Genomic DNA, 24961 nt, shown 5'->3' on the forward strand with positions numbered 1-24961 from the left:
TACTTTGTTGAAGCACCTATGGCAGTGATTAGTCTTTCTAGGTAAGTCTCTAAGAGCTTTCCACACCTGGATTGTGCAACATTTGCCCATTATTCTTTTCACAACTCTTCAAGCTCTGTCAAATTGGTAGTTGATCATTGCTAGACAACCATTTTCAGGTCTTGCCATAGATTTTCAAGTATATTTAAGTTTTAAAACACTAACTCAGCCACATACACTGTCTTCTTGGTAAGCAACTTAAGTGTAGGTTTGGCCTTGTGTTTTAGGTTATTGTCCTGCTGAAAGATGAATTTATCTCCAAGTGTCTAGTGGAAAGCAGACTGATCCAGGTTTTTGCTGTGGTACACAGTGACATGTTGCATTGGATTTGCCCCAAACATAACACTTTGTATTTAGGACAAAAAGTGAATTGCTTTGCCACATTTTTTGCAGTATTACTTAAGTGACTTGTTGCAAACAGGATGCATTTGGAATAGTTGTATGCTGTACAGGCGTCCTTCTTTTCACTGTGCCAATTAGGTTAGTATTGTGGAGTAACTATAATGTTGTTGATCCATCCTTAGTTTTCTCCTATCACATCCATTGGTCTCATGGTGAAATACCTAAGTGGTTTCCTTCCTCTACGGCAACTGAGTTAGGCAGAACACCTGTATCTTTGTACTAACTAGGTGTATTGACACGCCATACAAAGTGTAATTAATAACTTCACCATGCTCAAAGGGATATTCAATGTTTCCTTTTATTTTTATTTTTACCCATCTACCAATAGGTGCCCTTTTTTGTGAGGCTTTGAAAAACCTCCCTGGTCTTTGTGGTTGAATCTATGTTCAACCACAAAGATTTTCCAATCTATGATTTTCCAATCTATGAAATTACCTGCTCGACTGCTGGACCTTACAGATATTGTATGTGATGGATACAGAGATGAGGTAGTCATTAAAATATAATGTTAAACATTATTATTGCACACAGAGTGAGTCCATGCAACTTAGTATGTGACTTGTTAAGCAAATTAACTTATTTAGGCTTGCCATAACAAAGGGGTTGAATACTTATTGACTCAAGACATTTCAGCTTTTCATTTTTGATTTGATTTGTACACATTTCTAAAAACATAACTCCACTTTGACATTATGGGGTACTGTGTGAAGGCGATTGAGATTTAAAAAAAAAAATAATAATCCATTTTAAATTCAGGCTTTAACCAACAAACTGTGGGAAAAGTCAAGAGGTTTGAATACTTTCTAATGGCACTGTATATCTAATAGCAGGTTCCTATTGGTTATGGAGAGGAGTGATCTGAGGTAGAGGGGTGACTTAAATGCACTAGGCTAGAAATAGAGACAGTAGTGGGTAAAGAGGACTCACAATAACCAGTATAAGATGTGTCTCTGGAAGCTGAGAGCGATGGAGGAGTTCTGCACCTTGAAGAGCAGTCCTAGGCCAGGCTGGAAGGCCAGGTCAGCGTAGGTCAGGTTCAGCTCATTTATCTTCACCCTGACCCACAGGAAGGAAGAGACTCAGATCAGTGCTTGGGCTGATACTCGAAAGTCACAAGAAATCTGACTAGAAATGTACTAGAAGTTCTCTTTTGGTTGCAGAAATCCTGTAGCCTGGTTGCCAATTGGTTGATGTTGGCCAAAACAGAAACAGTGAGTGGGTAGCAATACCCTCTACGTTGGTTTACATGGGTTGATTTTCCAAGAACCCAGATGTCTAGAAGATGACATATAAAGTCAGTTTGGCTGATGGTTTAGCTCACTTCATGTAGTGAGCTAAACCACCTGTCTGGTTTACGAGGCTAGAGCGTCTTTATCCCTTAAAAGAGAATGTCCAGTTGCTAAACTTTATAGGTAATCTTTTAGAAATCCAGGTTCTTGACAAATCACCCAACTCAGACTCTGCCCACAGTTCCATGATACAGTGGTTCTTCCTTTAAAAGTTGCATCATACTGCAGCACACCTTGCGGGCTGCCGCAGAATTCTATGGAACATTATTTAATTGTCAGCCATTGTTACCATTAATGCTAGTTAGTGCTAGTTTAACCACCAGAGGGCATCTTTGAGAAGCATTTGATAGCCTTCAATATCGGCAGTACTAGAGAATTTAAAACCTTTTTTTGTAAGAACATGGTAAAAAAAAAAGGCCATTCTTGAACATGGGGTGAGACATTCTTACTCATTCCTAAATAAAGCCAGTTTGTTATTTAGAATGATTTATTTCAGTTTTTAGAGGGTGAGAAACCAAAAGCCCACCATCGCCTCATGGATCTCTCGGTCACTGCCGGCACTGGTATCGAACCAGCATATGGAACAACACAGTTTGCACTGCGATGCAGTGTCTTAGTCCGCTACGCCACTCGGAAGGCCCCATCCACAAAGTTTTTAATGCTGATCAATTGCTTGCACAATATATCAGGGTTAATAATAGTAATAATAATACTTTATCCCCCTTCCACATGTTAAAGGTTCCAATTGATAAAGTTGTTTTATTAATTAGTATATTTGAGTTTAACCACAATATTTGTAGGCACTCAAATGAAAGGGATCTGGAGCAATTCGACGGCAGAAACTTCTGAGCATTAACATGGGTGGATCCCAGGGCTTACTCTTTGATGGTGTACTGGAAGTGGCCCTCTTTGCCCTTCATCTCTGGCATGGTGATGTTGCTCAGTTCCTCAACCACAAACTTCTGCGTCTCGTACTTCACTAAAATGCAGGTTGAAAGAGTTGAGTTTAGAGTCTAGAACTACCTAGTGAATACCTTAAGCAGACAATCCTGACAACTGAGAGGGGCTAAATGGATGACGGTGCTTTGGAAGAGAAAAATTCAGATAGTTGCAATGCAGCAGAGATGACGTCTTGCTTTGGTCAAGACTGACCATTGAAGACTGTCTGGGACCAATGTAGACTGTTGAAAACTATTAAGATCACATGTACAAGAGCGTTTTTTGGGGTGAATTTCTTACACATTTCGAGCCCCCTGTTAGTGATCCGGATCTTGCAGCCTGGCGGTTCTTCTGCTGACATGGCGGCGATTAGAGGGAACAGGAAGAGGATAGACACCATACAGGAAGCCATCACGAGTGCCTGCAGGGGGGTCAAAACAGAAGAGAGGGAGAGTGGATAAGGACCCAGCCACCTCAAAGCTTAAACACTAACACGTCCGACTCAACCAGGGTTGACTTCGGACCTAAAGAGCCTAAACAGAGTAAGTATTGCCTTACTTGTAGAACTACTCAATACTAGACCTCCAACCGGTCACTCTCAGTCATAAAATGATCCGTTTATCGTTGGTGACCAGCTTTCTGAGGTTGCTTTACTCTTCCTCGAAACTAGGGCGATAACATGATTCATCCAGTTCTTATGAACTTTATTGATGCTTTGTTCCATGAGACACAATATGACCCAAAAGTCAGGTCATCAAACTTTATATCTAAAATAAATGGGTATTAATTTCAAACATAAAATGTCATATTAAAGTCAAAGGTTATTTGTAAAGTCAGGTTATGAATGCCTTTTGGAGAAACTAAGTGCACTGCCCATCTCAATGTTCCTCTTACCCTTTTCCTGGTACAGTGAACAGAATTGAAAACTAAATGTAGAGACATGATTACTAGCCGCTTACAAACAGGTACACTGTACCCCTTTCATTATCAAAAAGATAGGCAATTCAGAGATACTATGGCAGTGTAGTTACAATAACAGATGTTATTGTAGGCTATTCTGTGCATTCATATTGTCAACCTTGCTTACAAATGTTTTGAAAAGAGTCCCTAGATATCATGAGCAACAGCAACGTCAATGGAGTTATTCCTTTCTTCTTGTCCTACCCACCACCCCACATTCTCTCCATCACAAGTTAGAATTCAAAGACTTCTCTTCCCTGAAAAAATCCTCCACCAAAATCTTACCTCAAAGATGGAGGGTCTGTGGAAGGCCAAACAAAAGAGAAAAAGGTAGCTCCACAGTCTGAAATTCAAATGCTGCACTCTGTATCTCTGCCCTGCTGTAGCATGTACAGTTGCTGAGTAAGTGAGTCAGACAGAGAGAGAAAGAGAGAGAGAAAGTGTGTATGTGCGTGTCAAATAGTGTGTATGTGCGTGTCAAAGAGTGTGTGTGTGTGTGTGTGTGTGTGTAAAGCTGCAGAGCTGAGCTGTTGCTCAGCCCTTTGTCTCATTCAACAGCAGGGGAAGCAGTGATTGCTCTACTAACCCCCCATGGTGTGGAACTGAAAGGCTTGAAGGAAAGCAGGATGTCTTTTGACCTATAAGATTGACCGAACAACCAACCCCGCCAACCCCATTTAACTTAGACTCTCTACAGTCTAACCCCCCCCCCCCCCCCGGGAATGAAACAAATACTCGACAGTAACTCACTAACATGATCCTACACTGTTCTCAGATCATTTGCCTTATCTGGTCTTATCAGCATGTGTGTGTGGAGTGCGGGAACCGGTTAACTCAACAATTGGAGAGAACAAAACGAGATAGAGCAAAGTTCTTCAAGGGGACTCAAGGAGGTCATTGACCCCCAAGGGGGACATCTCCCCAAAGACATTTCCCATTGATTAGACAATATTTATACAATTTCCTCACCCCTTTCTCAGAATATGTACAGGGGTGAAAGATTGAGGGTTCCCAGAAGGAACTGCTTCAGTGTCTTCTGCACAACAACATTGACCACCACACAAGGATGAATGCATGTGCAGCTGTACGTGTCTCACTTCAGACATATAAACCACCAAGTGTTTAAAACTGCAATATGTCACTTTTTGTATTTGTTTTTATAGTGGTCATCCAATGTGATGCAACAGTAACAATATTGTGCCTCTCCTCTGGCCTTCCTAAGGAGAACCACTGCATTCATTGGTTTTCATTTTCCCTGTCTGGTTGGATTTTCCAGACAGATTTTGGGGAGCACACAATGATTGACGTGTTTTCCGTCGGTGAGGAGGCAGTGTGATAGCTAGCTAGCTGAGCCCACGGCCAGCACTTGGCTAATAGCTAGAGGAAATATCTAGCTTACAAACATGGCAGACGCGAGGGGCAGAAGACCTGACCCAGCAGCAAATATTATTCCATCTAAGCCAAAGAAACAGACACATTTTGAGAGCAGACTGGCAAAAAGGGAAAGTGATAGAGAGCGGGCCAAGACGAGAATAAACCTTGGATTTGCATTCACACAGTGGAGAGAACTAAGAGAGTTGAAGGGATTGTATTCAATTTGTTTTCTGCTGAAAAGGTAAGTTCTTGATCTGAATGTCCTGTCTTCAGTCAGCTGTTGTACATCACAACATTTTAAATCGTATTCCATCTTTCAGCTGAAGGAGAAACTACAATAACAAGTCTTGAAGGTGAAGTGTCTACACATTGAAAAATACACCGAAATCCCAGAACTTCAAAGAGCAGTGTTGAGAAGATTGGGGCCACCAAGGAGTTTGATCCTGAGATCAGATGACCCAAGACTCCCTGAAGTACCACCAATAACAGCTGAGCTGCTACAACTTCGAGGAGACGTCGCCATGCAACACAGCATGCAGTAAGCACACATTTGAGCTGGGAAGGACTGGCGCCTTCCCTGTTGTCAGACTTTGTGGTTCCCAGAAGTGTGAAAACCTACAGAGCATTCAGAATTGTTGTTGAAAGAGGTGGGCTTACAACCAAACATATATATCATATAAATAAGGGAAGTTTGTGGGGGCAACAATAAACCTGTGTGAGAGACAATACTTGTGCCTGTTTTATCTAGCATATAATCATCAGTATTGTACTTTTGTAATGGTTTAAGAATAATTTACTAAACTGTTCTCTTTTCCTGGATATCTATACTCTTGATGGTTTACACTTAAAATTAGCAGACCTACAGGTGGGTAGATATCTAGAAAAACAGATGGACTACCCTGGTGTAAATACAGTAATAAAAAGTTGGTTCGATTACACAGATCAGGTCAAAAAGTTTTATTAGGGAGATAAACAAGAACACAAGGTTGTCTCTGTAACCTTCCTCAAAATAAAAAAAATACAGTGTAAGGGAAACATTCTGATAAAGTACTGAACTGATATCAACCAGACGAAGGCAAAATTCACACAAAAAAAATTACGGAGTATTGTTCCTAATTGGGATCCAAATAAAGAATAAAGTACAGTATAGTGTTAACCTGTTATGTAAACATACTTGGTAATAAATCAATTGAATATTGCAGTGGTGAAATGGCAGCAGTTGTGTGTTGTAAGGTGCAGGAGTCTCCCTGTAATTCACGCAGGTGCACCAGCGAGGTTGTCTGGAGACCGTGGGATAGCTCTCCGGTACTCCATGATGTCAAAAATTACTCCAGGTAGATGGTACTACCATCTCGGCCAGCCTCTCTTCTTGCAGTCGAGCAGCCCTTTCAAGGTCTTCCTGTCCAATTCTTTCTGCAGCCCTGCCTGTGCCCCTGGACGGTCTGTGGCTCTTCAAAACTGGAATCCTACAGACAAAAATATGTGCACACTTATTAGGATTGTATTGTAATGTTCACTACATGTATAACCAATAAGAATTTTCATGCAGAAGAGTCGAGTATAAAACTTATACAATCAATACACATCTTCATAGTCATAGCTCGACAATCAAGGGGCCATTCCAGTAATGTTATTAGCCAGCTAGTAAAGGAGTCAGAGAAGGGCAAAGGACTTGCTAAGGCCAAGGTAATTTTTTGAGGTTAGGGCTCTGTGCAGGCCGGTCAAGTTCTTCCACACTGATCTCGACAAACCATTCCTGAATGGATCTCCCTTTGTGCACGGGGAAATTGTCATGCTGAAACAGGAAATGGTCTTCCCCAAACTGTTGCCACAAAATTGGAAGCACAGAATCATCTAGAATGTAATTGTGTGATGTACCATTAAGATTTCCCTTCACTAGAACTAAGGGGCCTTGCCCACACCATGAAAAACCCCATACTATTATTCCTCCTCCACTTGTGTGCGGCTGGTCAGCTATGGAAACCTATTTCATGAAGCTCCAGACGACCAGTTTGTGTGCTGATGTTGCTTCCAGAGGCAGTTTGGAACTCGGTATTGAGTGTTGAAACTGAGAACAGACAAATGTTTTATGTGCTGCGCATTTCACACAAGTTCTGTGAGCTTGTGTGGTCTACCATTTTTCGGCTGAGCCATTGTTGCTCCTAGAAGTGTTCATACCCACTACATGGATGAAGTTTCCATACTATGGGTTGTGCATGTAATATGAAAAATGATTAAAGTGTTTTTGTTAAGAGAGGGATGAGATTTGAGAAGCTATAGGAGATAATGGTTTTCCATAACTTTGCACAGTGAGTAACCACCGCCCTGGAGTGAGGTCATGGAGTGTGTCAGCCAGCCGGAATCGCCCCTTTAGAGCAAAAAAGGTATAAATGATGGGTTAAGAAATTAACACATTCAACCAGAAAAAGCATGAAGCGGCAGCTAAAATGGTTTGAACTTTGAATTTCATCACGAGGTGGAGATGATAAACCTCCTGGACAATCACTGGTACAACTGATTAGCTGTCCAAGTACAGTATCCTCGAAAGCGAATTTAAGTAGGACCATCCTGTTACTCTGCTCAAACCATCTTATTACGCTAGTCTCATCACCTCATTGGTGAACCATTGATATGGCTGGCTAGCCTATCTTCAAGAGCGAATGAAAGGAAAATCAACTCTGTAGTTCTGTTCAGGACTACACAAAAAGTCACCGGATACCGGACAACTACAAAAAAGGACAACAGTAGAAGAGCTGTTGGAAACATTTCGGACAATCAGAGCCTTACAAGCTTGCCGCGAAAAGGCCCAAACCCCTTTCCAAGGCTGCCCCGTTCACTGAGAGATCGCCAGTGAACCCAGGCATTTCACATAAATACATTCACATGTGCATGAATCCTTGCTCATTCATGTGCAAAGTATAAGGTTATTGTAGGTGAGAGTAGTTTCTGAATGTGACAATGTTATTAAGCGTCTCTGTCCCTCTCTCCTTTAACAAGTACCCATGTTGTTGTCATTCTGCTAGGGACCTGTTTACATCGTATTACATCTCCAGTCAATAACCAGTGCAGAGTGCATGTGTTTATCCTGTGTTCACATTTAATTAGCTAGTAGATAAATAATTTATTTTTTACAAATGATTTTCCACTTGTCTTACAAGACTCTAAAATGACTAAGTAGGCTGATGTTTGCACACTCGAAACATCAGCAACAACAGCCAGTGAGCTCACTGAGACTTTTAGCAATGATGTGCAGTCAGTGTAAGAATGGGTAATTAATAATAAACTGGTCTTAAATACAGTTAAAGTCGGAAGTTTACATACACTTAGGTTGGAGTCATTAAAACTCGTTTTTCAACCACTCCACAAATTTCTTGTTAACAAACTACAGTTTTGGCAAGTCAGTTAGGACATCTACTTTGTGCATGACACAAGGAATTTTTCTAACAATTGTTTACAGACAGATTATTTCACTTAGAATTCTCTGTATCACAATTCCAGTCGGTCAGGTTACATACACTAAGTTGACTGGCACAGCTTGGAAAATTCCAGAAAATTATGTAATAGCTTTAGAAACTTCTAATCGACTAACTGACATAATTTGAGTAAATTGGAGGTGTACCTGTGGATGTATTTCAAGGCCTATCTTCAAACTCAGTGCCCATTTGCTTGACATCATGGGAAAGTCAAAAGAAAGAAGAAAGAAAGAATTGGAGACCTCCATAAGTCTGGTTCAACCTTGGGAGCAATTTCCAAACACCTGAAGGTACCACATTCATCTGTACAAACAATAGTACGCAAGTATAAACACCATGGGAACACGCAGCCATCAGATCAATCCCAGAACAACAGCAAAGGACCTTGTGAAAATGCTGGAGGAAACAGGTACAAAAGTATCTATATCCACAGTAAAACGAGTCCTACATCAACATAACCTGAAAGGCCGCTCAGGAAGGAAGAAGCCACTGCTCCAAAACCGATATAAAAAAGCCAGACTACGGTTTGCAACTGCACATGGGGACAAAGATTCTACTTTTTGGAGAAATGTCCTCTGGTCTGATGAAACAAATTTAGAACTATTTAGCCATAATGACCATCGTTATGTTTGGAGGAAATAGGGGAAGGCTTGCAAGCCGAAGAACACCATCCCAACCGTGAGGCACAGGGGTGACAGAATCATGTTGTGGGAGTGCTTTGCTGAAGGAGGGACTGGTGCACTTCCCAAAATAGATGGCATCATGAGGTAGGAAAATTATGTGGATATATTAAAGCAACATCTCAAGACATCAGTCAGGAAGTTAAAGCTTGGTCGCAAATGGGTCTTCCAAATGGACAATGACCCCAAGCATACATCCAAAGTTGAGGCAAAATGGCTTATGGACAACAAAGACAAGGCATTGGAGTGGCCATCACAAAGCCCTGACCTCAATCCTATAGAACATTTGTGGGAAGAACTGAAAAAGCTTGTGCGAGCAAGGAGGCCTATAAACCTGACTCAGTTACACCAGCTCTGTCAGGAGGAATGGGCCAAAATTCACCCAACTTATTGTGGGAAGCTTGTGGAATTCTACCCAAAACGTTTCACCCAAGTTAAACAATTTAAAGGCAATGCTACCAAATACTAATTGAGTGTATGTAAACTTCTGACCCACTGGGAATGTGATGAAAGAAGTTAAAGCTGAAATTAAATCCCTCTACTATTATTCTGACATTTCACATTCTTAAAATAAAGTGGTGATCCTAACTGACCAAAGACAGGGAATTTTTTACTAGGATTAAATGTCAGGAATTGTGAAAAACTGAGTTTAAATGTATTTGGCTAAGGTGTATGTAAACTTCCGACTTCAACTGTAGATCTAAAACCAAAAGCTTTGTATTCGGTTCAAAGCATTCTCTTAGACCTAAACCTCAACTGGAGTTGTGTATAAATGATGTGACAATTGAACAAGTTGAAGAAGCTGAACTCCTAGGAGTAACATTGGATGGTCAGTTATCATGGTCAAGTCATATAGACAAAGTTGTTGTGAAGATGTACTCGTTGTTCAGGTTTTGATATTGTCCCATCTTGATTACTGTCCGGTAATATGGTCAGGTACAGCAAAGAAAGACCTAGCAAAGCTGCAGCTGGCTCAAAAAAGCAGCACGCCTTGGCCTTAACTGCACACACACAGAACCAACATCAACAACTTGCATGATAGTCTTTCGTGGTGGAGGGTTGAGGAGAAATTGATTACTTCTATTCTAGTAATTTTAAGAAACATTTGTGTTAAAAATGCCTAACACACTTGTATAATCTATTCCCATGAACTTTAAAAAGACATACATACCCCACTAGACATGGCACTATGGGTTTCTTCACACTACCAAATCAAAACAGATTTAATGCGTCGCTCAGTTATGTATAGAGTCATATCATCGTGGAATGCTCTGCCACCAGAGGTTACTCAGGCAAAAAGCAAGTTTAGCTTTAAAAACTAGATACAATGTTTTTTATCACAGCGCCTCTCCTCTTTCTACATATCTAATTTAAATGTACTGCATTTAAGAATGTGGATATATGAATGTGTGTAAATAGTATTTTTGTTGTCTTTCCTATATACATAAGTACCTTCGAAAGGTATTCAGAACCCTTGACTTTTTCCACATTCTGTTACGTTACAGCCATATCCTAAAATTGATTAAATAAAAGAAAATCCTCACCAATCTACACACAATACCCCATAATGACAAAGTGAAAACAGGTTTTTAGAGTTTTTGCAAACCTTATTTACATAAGTATTCAGACCCTTTACTATGAGACTCAAAATTGAGCTGATGTGCATTCTGTTTCCATGAATCATCCTTGAGATGTTTCTACAACTTGATTGGAGTCCACCTGTGGTAAATTCAATTGATTGGACATGATTTGGAAAGACACACCTGTCCAAACAATGTCAAGAAAAAGTATGTGAACCCTTTGGAATTACCTCAATTTCTGCATAAATTTGTCATAAAATTTGATCGGATCTTCATCTAAGTCACAACAATAGACAAACACTGTCTGCTTAAACTAATAACACACAAACAATTATACGTTTTCATGTCTTTATTGAACGCATCATGTAAAAATTCACAGCATAGGGTGGAAAAAGTATGTAAACCCTTGCATTTAATAACTAGTTGACCCACCTATGGAAGCAACAACCTCAACCAAACTTTCTGTAGTTGTGGATCAGACCTGCACAATGGTCAGGAGGAATTTTGGACCATTCATCTTCACAAAACTGTTTCAGTTCGACAATATTCTTAGGATATCTGGTGTGAACCACTCTTCGAGGTCATGCCACAGCATTTTAAATCAGGTTGAGGTCAGGACTCTGACTGGGCCACTCCAGAAGGACTATTTTCTTCTGTTGAAGCCATTCTGTTATTGATTTACTTCTGTGTTTTGGGTCGATGTCCTGTTGCGTCACCCAACTTCTGTTGAGCTTCAATTGGCAGACAGATAGCCTAACATTCTCTTGCAAAATGTCTTGATAAACGTGGAAATTCATTTTTCAGTCGATGATAGCAAGCTGTCCAGGCCCTGAGGCAGCAAAGCAGCCACAAACCATGATGCTCCCTCCACCATACTTTACAGTTGGGGTGAGTTTTTGATGTTGGTGTGATGTGCCTTTTTTTTCTACACACACAGTGTTGTGTGTTCCTTCCAAACAACTCAACTTCAGTTTAATCTGTCCACAGAATATTTTGCCAGAAGCGCTGTGGAACATCCAGGATGCTCTTTTGCGAACTTCAGACGTGCACCAATGGTTTTTTTGTACAGCAGTGGCTTCTTCTGTGGTGTCCTCCCATGAACACCATTCTTGTTTATCGTAGACTTGTCAACAGAGATGTTAGCATGTTCCAGAGATGTATGTAAGTCTTTAGCTGACACTCTAGGATTCTTCTTAAAACCTCTTAGCATTCTGCACTGTGCTCTTGCAGTCATCTTTACAGGATGGCCACTCGTAGGGAGAGTAGCAACAGTGCTGAACTTTCTCCATTTATAGACAATTTGTCTTACTATGGACTGAAACATCAAGGCTTTTAGAGAAACTTTTGTAACCCTTTCCAGCTTTATGCAAGTCAACAATTCCTAATCTTAGGTCTTCTGAGATCTCTTTTGTTCGAGGCATGATTCACATCAGACAATGCTTCTTGTGAATAGCACACACAAATATTGTGAGTGTTTTTTATAGGGCAAGGCAGCTCTAACCAATATCTCCAATCTCGTCTCATTGATTGGACTCCAGGTTAGCCGACTCCTGACTCCAATTAGCTTTTGGAAAAGTCATTAGCCTAGGAGTTCACATACTTTTTCAAACCAACACTGAATGTTTAAATTATGTATTCAATATCGACAAGAAAAATACTATAATCTGTGTTATCAGTTTAAGCACAGTGTGTTCGTCTGTTGTTGTGACTAAGATGAAGATCAGATCAAACTTTGCCTAATTTATGCAGAAATCCAGGTAATTCCAAAGGGTTCGCATACTTTTTTCTTGCCACTATAAGTTCTCACAGTTAACAGTGCATGTCACAGCAAAAACCAAGCCATGAAGTCAAAGGAATTGTTCTTAGAGCTTTGAGACAGGATTGTGTCGAGGCACAGATCTAGGGAAGGGTACAAAAAAAATTCTGCAGAATTGAAGGTCCCCAAGAACACAGTGGCTTCAATCATTCTTAAATGGAAGATGTTTGGAACCACCAATACTCTTCCTAGAGCTGGCCGCCTGGCCAAACTGAGCAATTGGGGGAGAAGGGCCATGAGGTGGGAGGTGACCAAGAACCTGATGGTCACTCTGACAGAGCTCTGGAGTTCCTCTGTAGAGATGGGATAACTTTTCAGAAGGACACCATCTCTGCAGCACTCCACTAATCAGGCCTTTATGATAGAGTGGTCAGACAGAAGCCACTCCTCAGTAAAAGGCACATGACAGCCCGCTTGGAGTTTTCCAAAAGGCACTTAAAAACTCTCAGACCATGAGAAAGGTCTGATGAAACCAAGATTGAACTCTTTGGATGAAAGGCAAGTATCACGTCTGGAGGAAACCTGGCACCATCCCTACAGTGAAGCATGTTGGTAAGCCTACTCCAGAGTGCTCAGGATCTCTGACTGGGGCGAAGGTTCACCTTTCAACAGGATAATGACCCTAAGCACACAGCCAAGAGAACACAGGAGTGTCTTTTGGACAAGTCTCTGAATGGCTGGTTACTCAAGAACAGAGCCCGGACTTGGACCCGATCGAACATCTCTAGAGACCTGAAAATAGCTGTGCAGCAACGCTCCCCATCCAACCTGACAGATCTTGAGAGGATCTGCCAAGCTTGTAGTCTCATACCCAAGAAGACTCAATGCTGTGATCACTGCCAAAGGTGCTTCAACAAAGTACTGAGTAAAGGGTTTGAAAACTTGTGTAAATGTAATATTTTCTGTTTTTTTTACATTTGTATTAAATTAGCAACAATAAAAATAAAAAATAAACTGTTTTTGCTTTGTCATTATGGGGTATTCTGCATAGATTGATGTGGGGGGGGGGGGGGGGGGGGCATTTAATCAATTTTAGAATAAGGCTGTAACTTAATGTAACAAATTGTGGGAAAAGTCAAGGGGTCTGAATACTTACCGAATACACTGTATACCTGTTATTATTATTATATATTTATTGATTTAATAAAATATCTTATGTTGTTCTTGTCTGTTACGGTTCTGTACTTTGTCATGTATTTGTATGTTTTATGTGGACCCAATGAAGAGTAGCTGCTACATGTGCAGTAGCTAATGGGGATCCTAATAAACTATACCATTGAATATCATCCTCCATCCCCCAGTTATGGGAATCTTTCTCCAGATAACTATTTTGGCTGATAGGAAACAAGTGTTTTGCAATGGAGTAGAGTGAGGGTACTCCAGTTTAAACACACATGTGTGCTGTGGTATTCAGGCCATTGACCGATAGAGACCTCGTGAGTGAAGAGATCTGGGAAAAGGGTGTGTTTGTATGAGCTTGTATTGATGCGATCTTGTGTTTAGTAACTCATGAACTCATGTAGTACATAATATATGTAATTTGCAGTGGTACGTAAGGTTTATTATTATGTGTGTGCAAAATCATTTCAATTTTAAATAACAAACATCTCAGGAGACACATAGGTAAGAGTAGCCCCAAAAAAGAGCAGCCCCCCCAAAAACTAAACAACAAACTTGCTAGATACCATGGTTGAGGTCCATTTTGAATTGAGTTGTGAATTGCTCTTTAATTCCAATTCAATTCTTGAATTTGAATTGGCCACACCACACAGGAGGCAGAATTTGAATTGAATTTGAATTAAAGGATGTACAATTTAATTCAATGAAATTCAAATGGCTTATTTATTCTACACATCACTATACAAATGTTTATTTTGACATCATGTATGGATACAAATTCCATGTAACATATGGTTGAAACATGTCATTTTAAAAACATTCTCCTGAAACTATATTAACTCATTACAGTGGCATGTTTTACAGTGGCTTATTCTAAGAACATATTGTGAGTTGTCTATAATAATTTATAATTCCCTTAATGTTTTAAATATCAGGAAATATACATTTCCCAGAATGCATTAGATCACACACTGGAGTATGAAAGGGAACAATGATCTCATAACAATGAAAAATACTGTTAAAAATCTTTAATAAAATGGAATGTGTATGCTTTGCATTAATAAGTGTCAGATACAAATCTGATAAAAGATTTGTCAAATGAATGATATGTTTCATGTCTCAGTTGAATTGGTTTGAATTAAATAATATTTCCTTCCATTAAATTTCGATTCAAATTCTGCTTCCTGTCGGGTGTGGCCAACTCAAATTCAATTAAATTCAATGGTTCAATGGAATTAAATTGAGAAATTACGAATTGACCACAACCCTGCTCAATCCCAGTCAAGTAACTAGCAAACTAGTGATGTTATGCATATTGAGGCTTTTTGCATCAAGTTTCCACACTTGATCTCAGAAATAAGATATTATGCAGAGCCACTGCTACATCTCTATATAAATATTTGTCATAGCCTCAGGCCCTATTTCAATAGGCCTATGGCTTAATTTTAGGACCCCAGGGCCTATATTTGCTAGTCAAAGTATTACTTTCATTGAGTGAAGATGAGCTGCAATACTGCCATCTTTGGTTCATTATTTTCATGTGATCACTCTTTTATTCTACTTTCAACGTCTTATCTCAAAGTTAGCATTTTATCATTACTAAAACACAGCACCTTAAATTCCACTGAAAGGTGTCTTCATCAATTAAGCCTTAACTTACACAGTCACACACACCAGTTTGAAACAGAAGAATGTATTGAGATTTGATCAAATCTCTAATCTCAGTGTTGGAATTCATCCAAGTGATATGATCTAACATAATCACAGTAAACACAGGATTTAAATACAGACCGCTTAAACTGTGTACATAAACAGCATTTTCCACACCCACTTAATACCTTTTGAATTGATAATGGTAACAACCCGTTTGTAAACCCCTAATTGGGTGAAGCCTTCCTATAGTTCACTCTGTCGTATCATCGCACATCATAAAACACAAATCCAAACCAGTCTGGAAAAATACATTCTGTGCAGCATCTCAGCACGAATCTTAGCAGGATATAGTTTCTAACTTTAATTTAATAAACACATTCAACAATACCTGAAAGTCATACACCCATACTCACCTTTGCTTGTGCCATCTGTGGCACAGAAAAATATTTGTCCTCTCAACTCATCAACTCCTGGGAACATTGAATTCTGAGCTGCCTGGTCTGTCTACATCAGTGGTTCTCAACCCTGGTCCTGGGGACCAACAGGGGTGGAAATGTTTGTTTTAGCCCTACACACCTGATTCAAATCATCATGAGTTGATCATTTGAATCAGTTGTGTAGTGCTAGGGCAAAAACAAAAATGTGCACCCCTTTGGGTCCCCAGGACCAGGTTTGAGAACCAGCAGTCTACATCATCTTAATCTCTTTTACTCACATCCCTCATTTCCCTAATTTTGCTTGAGCAGTGAATATAATCGGACATCATACCAATTTTAGAATACATGTAAGTGTATATGCAAAATCCCAAATGATGATTCATTTTCAAGACCTGAAACATCCTTGAGGGGCCCAGTTTACAGATAGCTTTATTTGTGCAATTCTGTCTATAATTTGTGAGAGAACCTGTCTTCTCTTAAGAATTAATGTTTTGCTTTTAAAAAGTATGATGATTCAAAGGTTATTTAAGGTACTCCATGCCACAAGGTCAATTAAATAACAGTAGCCTTGACATTTGGAAAACCAGTCTTCTGACAGAGGTAAAATACAAAAACTGGCTAGTACCAAACATTGGATAGATTGTGCTAAACCAGTGGAATGTTAGAACTGTAGCACACTCTTAAGACAGTGAGAATTTCCCAATAATGTTGCCATTGGAGACCTATATCATATATTTTTTACCAGTTTTATTGACCTGGTGCAATGTTAGGTAAGTTTGGTGTATGTCATGTTGATTTAGGTCACTTTTATGCCGTCAAGTTCTGTTGCACAAACAACTGAACTGTGCAGGAATGCTGAACAAATTGGGAGCCACAGGGGCAGGGTTGGTTCAGTGTTAAGCTGTTGCCATTTAAGTCTCTGGAGCAAACAGATCCTAATGGTTCCCAGCTCCTCACCACAATGATGGCTCAGCTCACTTCTTTTATGTATATTTTAACATAAAACTGCCATTCTGAGAAGTGGGAGGATATTTAAAATGAGCTAAATGGGGTTCTACATCAATTGTAGGCTACCGCATCAAATTGAATGGTGAAATAAAATGTGCTCAAAAGGGGTCAGACGTAATAGGTTCATCATGTTTAATAATTTTTAATGGCCATAGTAGAACAGAACATCCATACACCACCAGATGTCAGTGTTGACAATGTTTGGTGAAAGTGGGACGATTTTTCTCCTGACCTGTATGTCTGGGAAAAAATATCAGGGGCGTACTCATTACACTGATTCTGTTGTAAAAACGTTTCTTAAACGGCAAACAGAACGAAACTGGGAGGGCCCTACCTCAATTTGTCCAATCGAAACTCTAATTTTAGTTGTTCGGTTTTGCAACCTTTTGGACTAATGATTACTCCCCAGATGTAACACTGTTGGCATGCACGTTTCAAACAACCCAGTCACACCTGATGCACAGTAATCACAGCAATAAAAACGATGTCTTGAGATCATGTGCAGGGAACAGATGGTATAGATGTATTTTTAGAAATGTCTGAAATTCCCCTAGCCTATTACCAGGACTGCAACTTTTTTGACAAATAACCAAAATATGTTATACAGTTTATAATATTTAGCATTCAGTGCACTCATAATGGAACAATACAAAGAAAGAGAGAATATCAACATGAATTTAAAGTTGTTAATTTATTAGTCTTATTAATTTATTAGTCATCATAAAGACATGAGTACATACATCTGGTTGACATGGTATCATCACATAGGCATAATGCAACATCTTCTAATAACATTATAATAAATACATTGACTACTGAGCATGTCACTAATAATGAGTTGTATCAATTGAAAATGTAGACACTGCACAAAACAAAACTACACAAAAGTGAATATAATTCGATATTATTTCGTAATCCCAAACATGCCATCGGAGTATTACTGGTTAAATAGTTCAGACGAGTTCGCAAATGTGTTTTGGCCTGACTACTTTCACAAGCAAAGTTCTGAAGAGCTAGCTACTAAGATTCTGCAGTATGTCAACGTTTACAAATGCCCTTCCACATATGGCTACTTCTCAATGACAAACATTGCCTAGAACAACAACTAAACTGGCGCGTGCGCAATACCAAGGCCCGCGTCCCCGAAACAAGATGGCGGAGAATTTGGGGAGGAAGAGGCGGAGGCAGGTCCGGATTGAATAGAGCAAAGGCTATACAAGGTTCCCAACAAACCTCTATAAGGTAAGGGGAATAACCACATTAGCGCTTATAGGAAGGCCATGGGAAGGTGGCGGAACATGCATGGTATCCTATTATCCACTCAAAATATACACGCATTGTCAATGCACGAAATAAAGAAACAATGTTGTCTGCAAGGGTTGATATGACTCGATATCGCGCGCTATTTTGTCTCAACCAAAGTGCGCGCCTAAATATTTGTATGTGTTTGAAGTAAAAGGGGTTCATAAACGCCTATATTGACAGCATATACCTGGTACCCTTACTAATTCTCGTCATTTATATGTCACACTAAGCCCATTTCGTACAGTATCCTACCGTATTTGATCTGTTTTCCACGTATCTCCCTACTTGGGTTCCGAGATACTGCCGTTGCCTTTTATTGTGCAGCGCAGCTACCAGATGTGCAGCGCAGCTACCAGATGTTCTCCCCTCCTTCGTGTTTGTTTTCGGGCGGTGTAGCAGGCGCATGCGTGTCCTTTTGCTAATTTCTGTAATCAACGGTAAAGATAGAACACGCATCTGCAAGATGTCAATTTGAAATGTTATGTTAATCAAAAGGACATCAAATTAATAATGAAACACTAGGTACTAAAATGCATAGGTATAGCTAGACAGTTAACTATCTAGCCTCGTGTTTTATACATACATTCATGTTGATTTAGCTAGTAGATAGTTTATCTTCAGTGGGGATTATGCAATCCCCACTGCTGGTATCACTCTGCTCGTTCGGAGGGATTTGACGCAGATTTTGCCGGTGCACTGTTGCCAATAGCACATTGTGGAAATTCAACATAATCTATCAAGCTGCTGTTTACGTTACCTACCTAGAAGCACTAGTCTGGCTAATTACTCTCTTGTGCGCTCGCTACGGGTCTGGATGAATGGGCTCTATCATTCATTCATTGAATGATTACCACTAGTAGGCTACCATTCACTCCAGACTATAACCGCAGACTTGTCAGGACGATCAACAGGTCTTGCTTGTTGAATAGTAACCACAATGAAATTATATGGCCAGGCGAAAATCCTTGGAACGCTGTGATGGCAGCGAGTAGGCTAGTGAGCATGCAGCGGTTGGAGAAGCAACATATGTGCTGTAATGCGATCAATATGGATGATCGTTCTGAGGATATGGTCAAGAACCTGAATAGTCTGCCATGGAAAGTAAGAGCAAAAAAGAGACCATGCTACTTACTGAAAGCAGTGGCGCTTCTGGTGAAGGGAGTGTAAAGGTATGATGATGTTTGTGACCCCAGGGCCTCATTTACAGGAGTACACCCATTCTTGCCTAGGGACCTGCAAACCGACGACCCCCGTCATATGCTAGCAAAAACAGGTTTTTAACGTATTGTCATAGGGCGGCGAACAGCGTCGTTAGGGTCTGGCTGGGGTAGGCCCTCATTGTAAATAAGATGTCCTTAACTGACTTGCCTAGTTAAAGGTTCAATAAGAATAACATTTAAAAATCAGGTGAATGACAAGGAAAAGTAATGAACATAATACAATGAATAGATTCAATTGACATTTGTTTTGGTCACTGGTCTACACACACTACCCCAAAATGTCGAAGTGGAATTGTTTTCTTTTTTTTCTCACAAATTAGTAAAAAATGAAAAGCTGAAATGTCTTGAGTCATTACGTATTCAACCCCTTTGTTATCAATCAAATGTATTTATAAAGCCCTTCTTACATCAGCTGATGTCAACAAAGTGCTGTACAGAAACCCGGCCTAAAACCCCAAACGGCAAGGTGTAGAAGCATGGTGGCTAGGAAAAACTCCCTAGGAAGAAACCTAGAGAGGAACCAGGCTATGAGGGGTGGAGATTATAACAGAACATGGCCAAGATGTTCTTGTGTTCATAGATGACCATCAGGGTCAGATGATGATAATAATCAGTGGTTGTATGGCAAGCCTAAATCAATGTGCTTAATACGTCACATAAATTGCATGGACTCACTTTTCGCAATAACAGTGTTTAACATGACATTACTTTTTTAGATGATTACCACATCTCTGTACCCCATAAATCTATGGAAAGACCTGGAAATGGTTGTCTAGCAATGATTAACAACCAATTTGACAGAACTTAAAGAATTTAGAAAATAATAATTGGCAAATGTTGCACAATCCAGGTGTGGAAAGCTCTTAGTCTCACAGCTGCAATCACTGCCAAAGGAGCTAACACAAAGTATTGATTCAGGGGTGTGAATATTTATGCAAATTAGATATTTATGCATTTCATTTTCAATGAATTTGCAAACATTTCTAAAAACATATTTTCACTTTGTCATTATGGGGTATTGTGTGGAGATGGGTGAGAGAAATATATATTTAACACATTTTGAATTCAGGCTGTAACGCAAGAAAATGTGGAATAAGTCAAGGGGTATGAATACTTTCTGAAAGCACTGTAATTGGAAGAGGAAGTGTAAACTCTAACAGCCTATTAGATAGTAGTGATGCGGGGGGTCAATTGTTACGTATCGGTATATTATTTTTGACGATGTAGCGTATCGTTTTGACAACATCGCAAAAAATGTTTGCCACCATTTGCTGTAACCTGCAGAAAAACTATTTTTCCTTCATAGCTTGTTCTCTATCTTCTTTGTAAATAGGGTGCCACTTTTTTCCCCAGCACTTTTAATTCGATGACTGATTAACTCGTTTTCCCATGATTCTCTTATCCCTCTGCAGCAGACATATAGTGAGCAATATGTTGGGAACATCAAATCGCAATACATTTAGAATTGTGAGAATCGCAGTACACATCGTATCGGCACCTAAGTATCGTGCAGGCCCTCGCAATTCCCAGCCCTATTCGATAGATAGGTAACTCCTTCCTAACACATTTTTGCTAATTGCAGCTGTTTAGCTGGTTTAACTTGTTATGGCTGCAACCCCCCTATGGGGATAAGTGTCATCAACAACCGCTGAATAGCATAGCGCTACATTCAATAAATATTACTACAAATATTTATATTCATTAAAACACAAGTGCAATATAGGAAAACACAGCTTAGCCTTTTGTTAATCCACCTGTCGTGTCAGATTTTGAAGTTATGCTTTACAGCGAAAGCAATCCAAGCGTTTGTGTAAGTTTATCGATCGCACGACAAACGTTAAGTACACTTAGCATCAGGAAGCTTGGTCACGAAAATCAGAAAAGCAATCAAATTAATCGTTTACCTTTGATGATCTTCGGATGTTTTCACTCACGAGACTCCCAGTTACACAACAAATGTTCCATAAAGATTATTTTTATATCCAAAATACCTCCGTTTGTTTGTCGCTTTATCATCAGAAATCCACAGGTAAGAGCGGTAACAACAACGCAGACGAAAATTCCAAATAGTTTCCATAATATCCACAGAAAAATGTCAAACGTTTTTTATAATCAATCCTCAGGTTGTTTTTAAAATATATAATCGATAATATATCAACTGCAAATGTCTTTTACAGTAGGAGAGGGAAAAGCAATACCTATCCAAACTCTGTTGCGTGAGCAAAACTTATGTGACCACTTGACGCAATGTTATCGTTCTGGCTCATTTTTCAAAATAAAAGCCTGAAACTATGTCTGAAGACTGTTGACACCTTGAGGAAGCGATAGGAAAAGGAATCTGGTTCATATCCCTTTAAATCCAGCAAAGGGAGGCTATGGAACATGGAGTTTTCAAAATAGAAGCCACTTCCTGTTTTGATTTTCCTCAGGGTTTCGCCTGCAATATCAGTTCTGTTATACTCACAGACAATATTTTGACAGTGTTTTCTATCCAATACTAATAATAATATGCATATATTAGCAACTGAGACTGAGGAGCTGGCCGTTTACAATGGGCACCTTTTCATCCAAGCTACTCAATACTGCCCCTGCAGCCATAAAAAGTTAACAAAGGTTAGCCATGTGTTGGCAAACATTTTATTAAGTCAAGGAAGCTTGCCAGCAGCACTTTCTGCGACTGGTACTCGCGGGTGCTTTTTCAAAGCGCATGTCAGATAGTCCAGTGAGTGCAATTAGCTCCAATGAGTCTAATTTGCTCAATATTAGGTGTTGAGAAGTGAAGTTGACATCATTAGAATGAAGATATTCTCCTTTTTTTCTACTGTAGGTATGTAATACAAATTCATTTGTTACTAGCTATATTCATAAAAACAAAATGTATAATTTTCCCCCGTTTTCTTTGTACATTTTCGCGGACCCCCTGCAGTACCTGGACCCCGGTTGAATACCCCTGGATTACCCAGTGGCGTAAAGAAAGAAATGGGTGACGTAAAACTAGCCCGGTTCATTGAAAATAATAGACTGTTAATATTCTGTGCTAGCCATGCTCGGCAAGGAAAGATTATTCAAATAGAAACTCTCAATGGGAAGAAGATCGAAAGCCATGTCCCTGGAGCTTATGCGAAGTTGAGGGGTGGTACTTCTGGGGTCCCATAATCTATGTCCATAGATGATATTAAAGAAAATGTGAAGGGAGGCATAGTGATTGAGGCCTAAAGGTTGATCAGTAGGAAATAAAAGTACAGATGGGATTCCTTAGTTTCAATTTCTTAGAATTTGTCCCATTGCCATTGCAGTGTTTTAAATGCCAAAGAATGGGACTTGTAGCTGCCCAGTGTAAAGGAAAGACAACATGTGCCAAATGTGGAAGGGAACATGATTATGGTGACTGTGGGAACAATGTAAAGGCTAAATGTTGTAATTGTGGGTGGGAACACAGTGCAGCATTTGGTGGATGCTAGGTGCAGAGAGAGGCCCAGAGATATAGAATCAATGTCTCATATGCAGACGCTGTAAGACTGATTGGTGGAATGACTAGGCGGACTGATGTAGCTACCCCGGCTGCTCCCTTAGTACAGTTCCTTCAGAAAGTTGTGTTACAGCCTGAATTCAAAATGGTTTAATATATCTTTTCCTCACCTATCTACACACACTACCCCATAATGACAAAGTGAAAACAATTTTGTAGAATTTCTTGCGAATTTCTTGAAAATGAAATACAGATATTGAATTTACATAACCCTTAGGCAATACATGTTAGAATCACCTTTGGTAGCGATTACAGCTGTGAATCTTTCTGGTTAAATTGCTAATAGCTTTGCACACCTGGATTGTACAATATTTGCCAATTATTCTTTTTAAAATTATTCTTCCATCTCTGTCAAGTTGGTTGTTAATCATTTCTAGACAGGCATTTTCAAGTCTTGCCATAGATTTTCAAGTCGGTTTAAGTCAAAACTGCAGCTAGGCCTCACAGGATCATTCAATTTCTTCTTGGTAAACATCTCCGAACCAGGTTTTCCTCTATGATTTTGCCTGTGCTTAGCTCTGATAATTTATTTTTAATTAAAAAAAAAACTCCCTAGTCCTTGCCGATGACAAGCATACCCGTAACATGATGCAGCCACCACCATGCTTGAAAATATGAAGAGTGGAAGTCAGTGATGTTGTTTTCAATTTGTCTCAAACATAAGGCTTTGTATTCTGGACACATGCATGTTTTGGAATATTTTTTATTCTGTACAGGATTCATTCTTTTCGCTCTGTCATTAAGGTTAGTATTTTGGAGTAACTACAATGTTGTTGATCTATCCTCAGTTTTCTCCAATCACAGCCATTAAACTATAACCGTTTTAGTCACCATTAGCCTCATAGTGAAATCCCTGTGTCAATCCCCCAAGTGACTTGGTGTATTGACACACCATCCAAAGTGTAATTAATAACTTCACCTTGCTCAAAGGGATATTCCGGAACTTTTTTGGTCTTGCTATAACAAAGGGGTTGAATACTTGTTGACTCAACACATTTCAGCTTTTGATTTTGGATCAATTTATAAACATATCTAAAAACAATTTCACTTTGACAGTATGGGTTATTGTGTGTGTAGGCAAGTGACACAAAATCTCAATGAAATCCATTTTAAATTCAGGCTGTAACAAAATGACTACACGGACTATCTGCATTGACCCTTCTATTTTATTAAATGTTTTGCTCTCTATCCACACGTATACTGACACTCCAACACACACACACAACACACACACACATTCATACTGACTCTACACACACACACACACACACACACACACACACACACAATCATCATACATGCTGCTGCTGCAACTCTGTTTATTATATCTCTTGACGTCTAGTCAACTTACCCTTATATATACCCTACCACTCCAGTATCCTTGCACATTGTAAATATGGTATTGGCACTGACCCTGGATCTAACCCTGTTACATAGCTTACTTATTTTCTGGTGTTCTTATTTCTGTTTCTTGTGTGTTTTTGTTCTACTTTTATTTTTAAATGTTTTATTTTTATAGTACTACTGATATTGATTATTGCATTGCTGGGGAAGACCATTAAGAAAGGCATTTCACTGTATTTGTGCAGTGCACTGAGTAAAAACTTAAATTTATTTCAAGTTTACTTCATATCTTTCATTGGAAAGGTTATCAACACTACTCGAATTGTTGAAAGCAGAAATGCCGGCAATAGAGTTTAGGTGTAACAGATGTTCCTGTCAACATGATTTTTTTAAATACTGAATAATCCTAAAGCTGGATTGTCTCAGCATGAAAGAATAACATTTTTCGGTATGGGGGAGGGTTTGTTAGTAGGGATTTTTGTTGTATTTTTTTCTTAGTAATACAGAATTAAGCAAAACATGATTGATTGCATACTCCAGTACAGCAGGTGACGGCATGCACCTTACAACGATTGTTTGCGGACCACCATTATAGCATAGAAGGTCTTGCTTGATCCCTTGAATTTCGGAAAGCATGTCAAATCACCACCTGGGTACCTTGGAGATTATGGAACATCTTTACATTGTATCACATTTAATAATAGTAAAAAGCTAGATTCTTTGCTCTGTCATTTGAATAGTACACAGTATATTAGTTGAAGTCGGAAGTTTTCATACACTTAGGTTGGTGTCAT

General features: G+C 39.4%; 2 protein-coding genes and 1 long non-coding RNA gene across 10 annotated transcripts in view; 1 reads left to right on the forward strand and 2 right to left on the reverse strand.

Annotated features, from left to right (window-relative positions):
* LOC110493891 (phospholipid transfer protein) overlaps nucleotides 1-18494 on the reverse strand; it is a 40095-nt gene extending 21601 nt beyond the window's left edge. For 3 of the 4 annotated variants that reach the window (XM_036949877.1, XM_021568455.2, XM_021568454.2), the window contains exons 1-4: nucleotides 18327-18494; nucleotides 2970-3090; nucleotides 2610-2709; nucleotides 1369-1497 (exon numbers count right to left, since the gene is read on the reverse strand). In XM_036949877.1, the coding sequence (XP_036805772.1) occupies nucleotides 1369-1497; nucleotides 2610-2709; nucleotides 2970-3090; nucleotides 18327-18479 (503 nt within the window). In that variant the 5' untranslated portion in view covers nucleotides 18480-18494. Of the gene's footprint in view, nucleotides 1-1368; nucleotides 1498-2609; nucleotides 2710-2969; nucleotides 3091-3914; nucleotides 4220-18326 lie in introns of those variants that run through there. The other variant, XM_021568456.2, reaches the window with a different exon arrangement.
* On the reverse strand, nucleotides 5946-15877 carry LOC118940427. Its single transcript, XR_005036981.1, has 2 exons — nucleotides 15738-15877; nucleotides 5946-6469 (listed from the first exon to the last, which is right to left on the reverse strand). It is a non-coding gene; the product is annotated as an uncharacterized LOC118940427 (long non-coding RNA).
* The window catches only part of LOC110493889 (mRNA (2'-O-methyladenosine-N(6)-)-methyltransferase-like), a 54865-nt gene continuing 47362 nt past the window's right edge, over nucleotides 17459-24961 (forward strand). For 2 of the 5 annotated variants that reach the window (XM_036949874.1, XM_036949876.1), the window contains exon 1: nucleotides 17459-18011. The gene's annotated coding sequence lies outside the window, so the exon portion shown is untranslated. The remainder of the gene's footprint in view (nucleotides 18012-24961) is intronic. The other 3 variants (XM_036949875.1, XM_036949872.1, XM_036949873.1) reach the window with 2 other exon arrangements.

Source organism: Oncorhynchus mykiss, chromosome 17, assembly GCF_013265735.2.
Source record: "Oncorhynchus mykiss isolate Arlee chromosome 17, USDA_OmykA_1.1, whole genome shotgun sequence".
Lineage (NCBI taxonomy): Eukaryota > Metazoa > Chordata > Actinopteri > Salmoniformes > Salmonidae > Oncorhynchus > Oncorhynchus mykiss.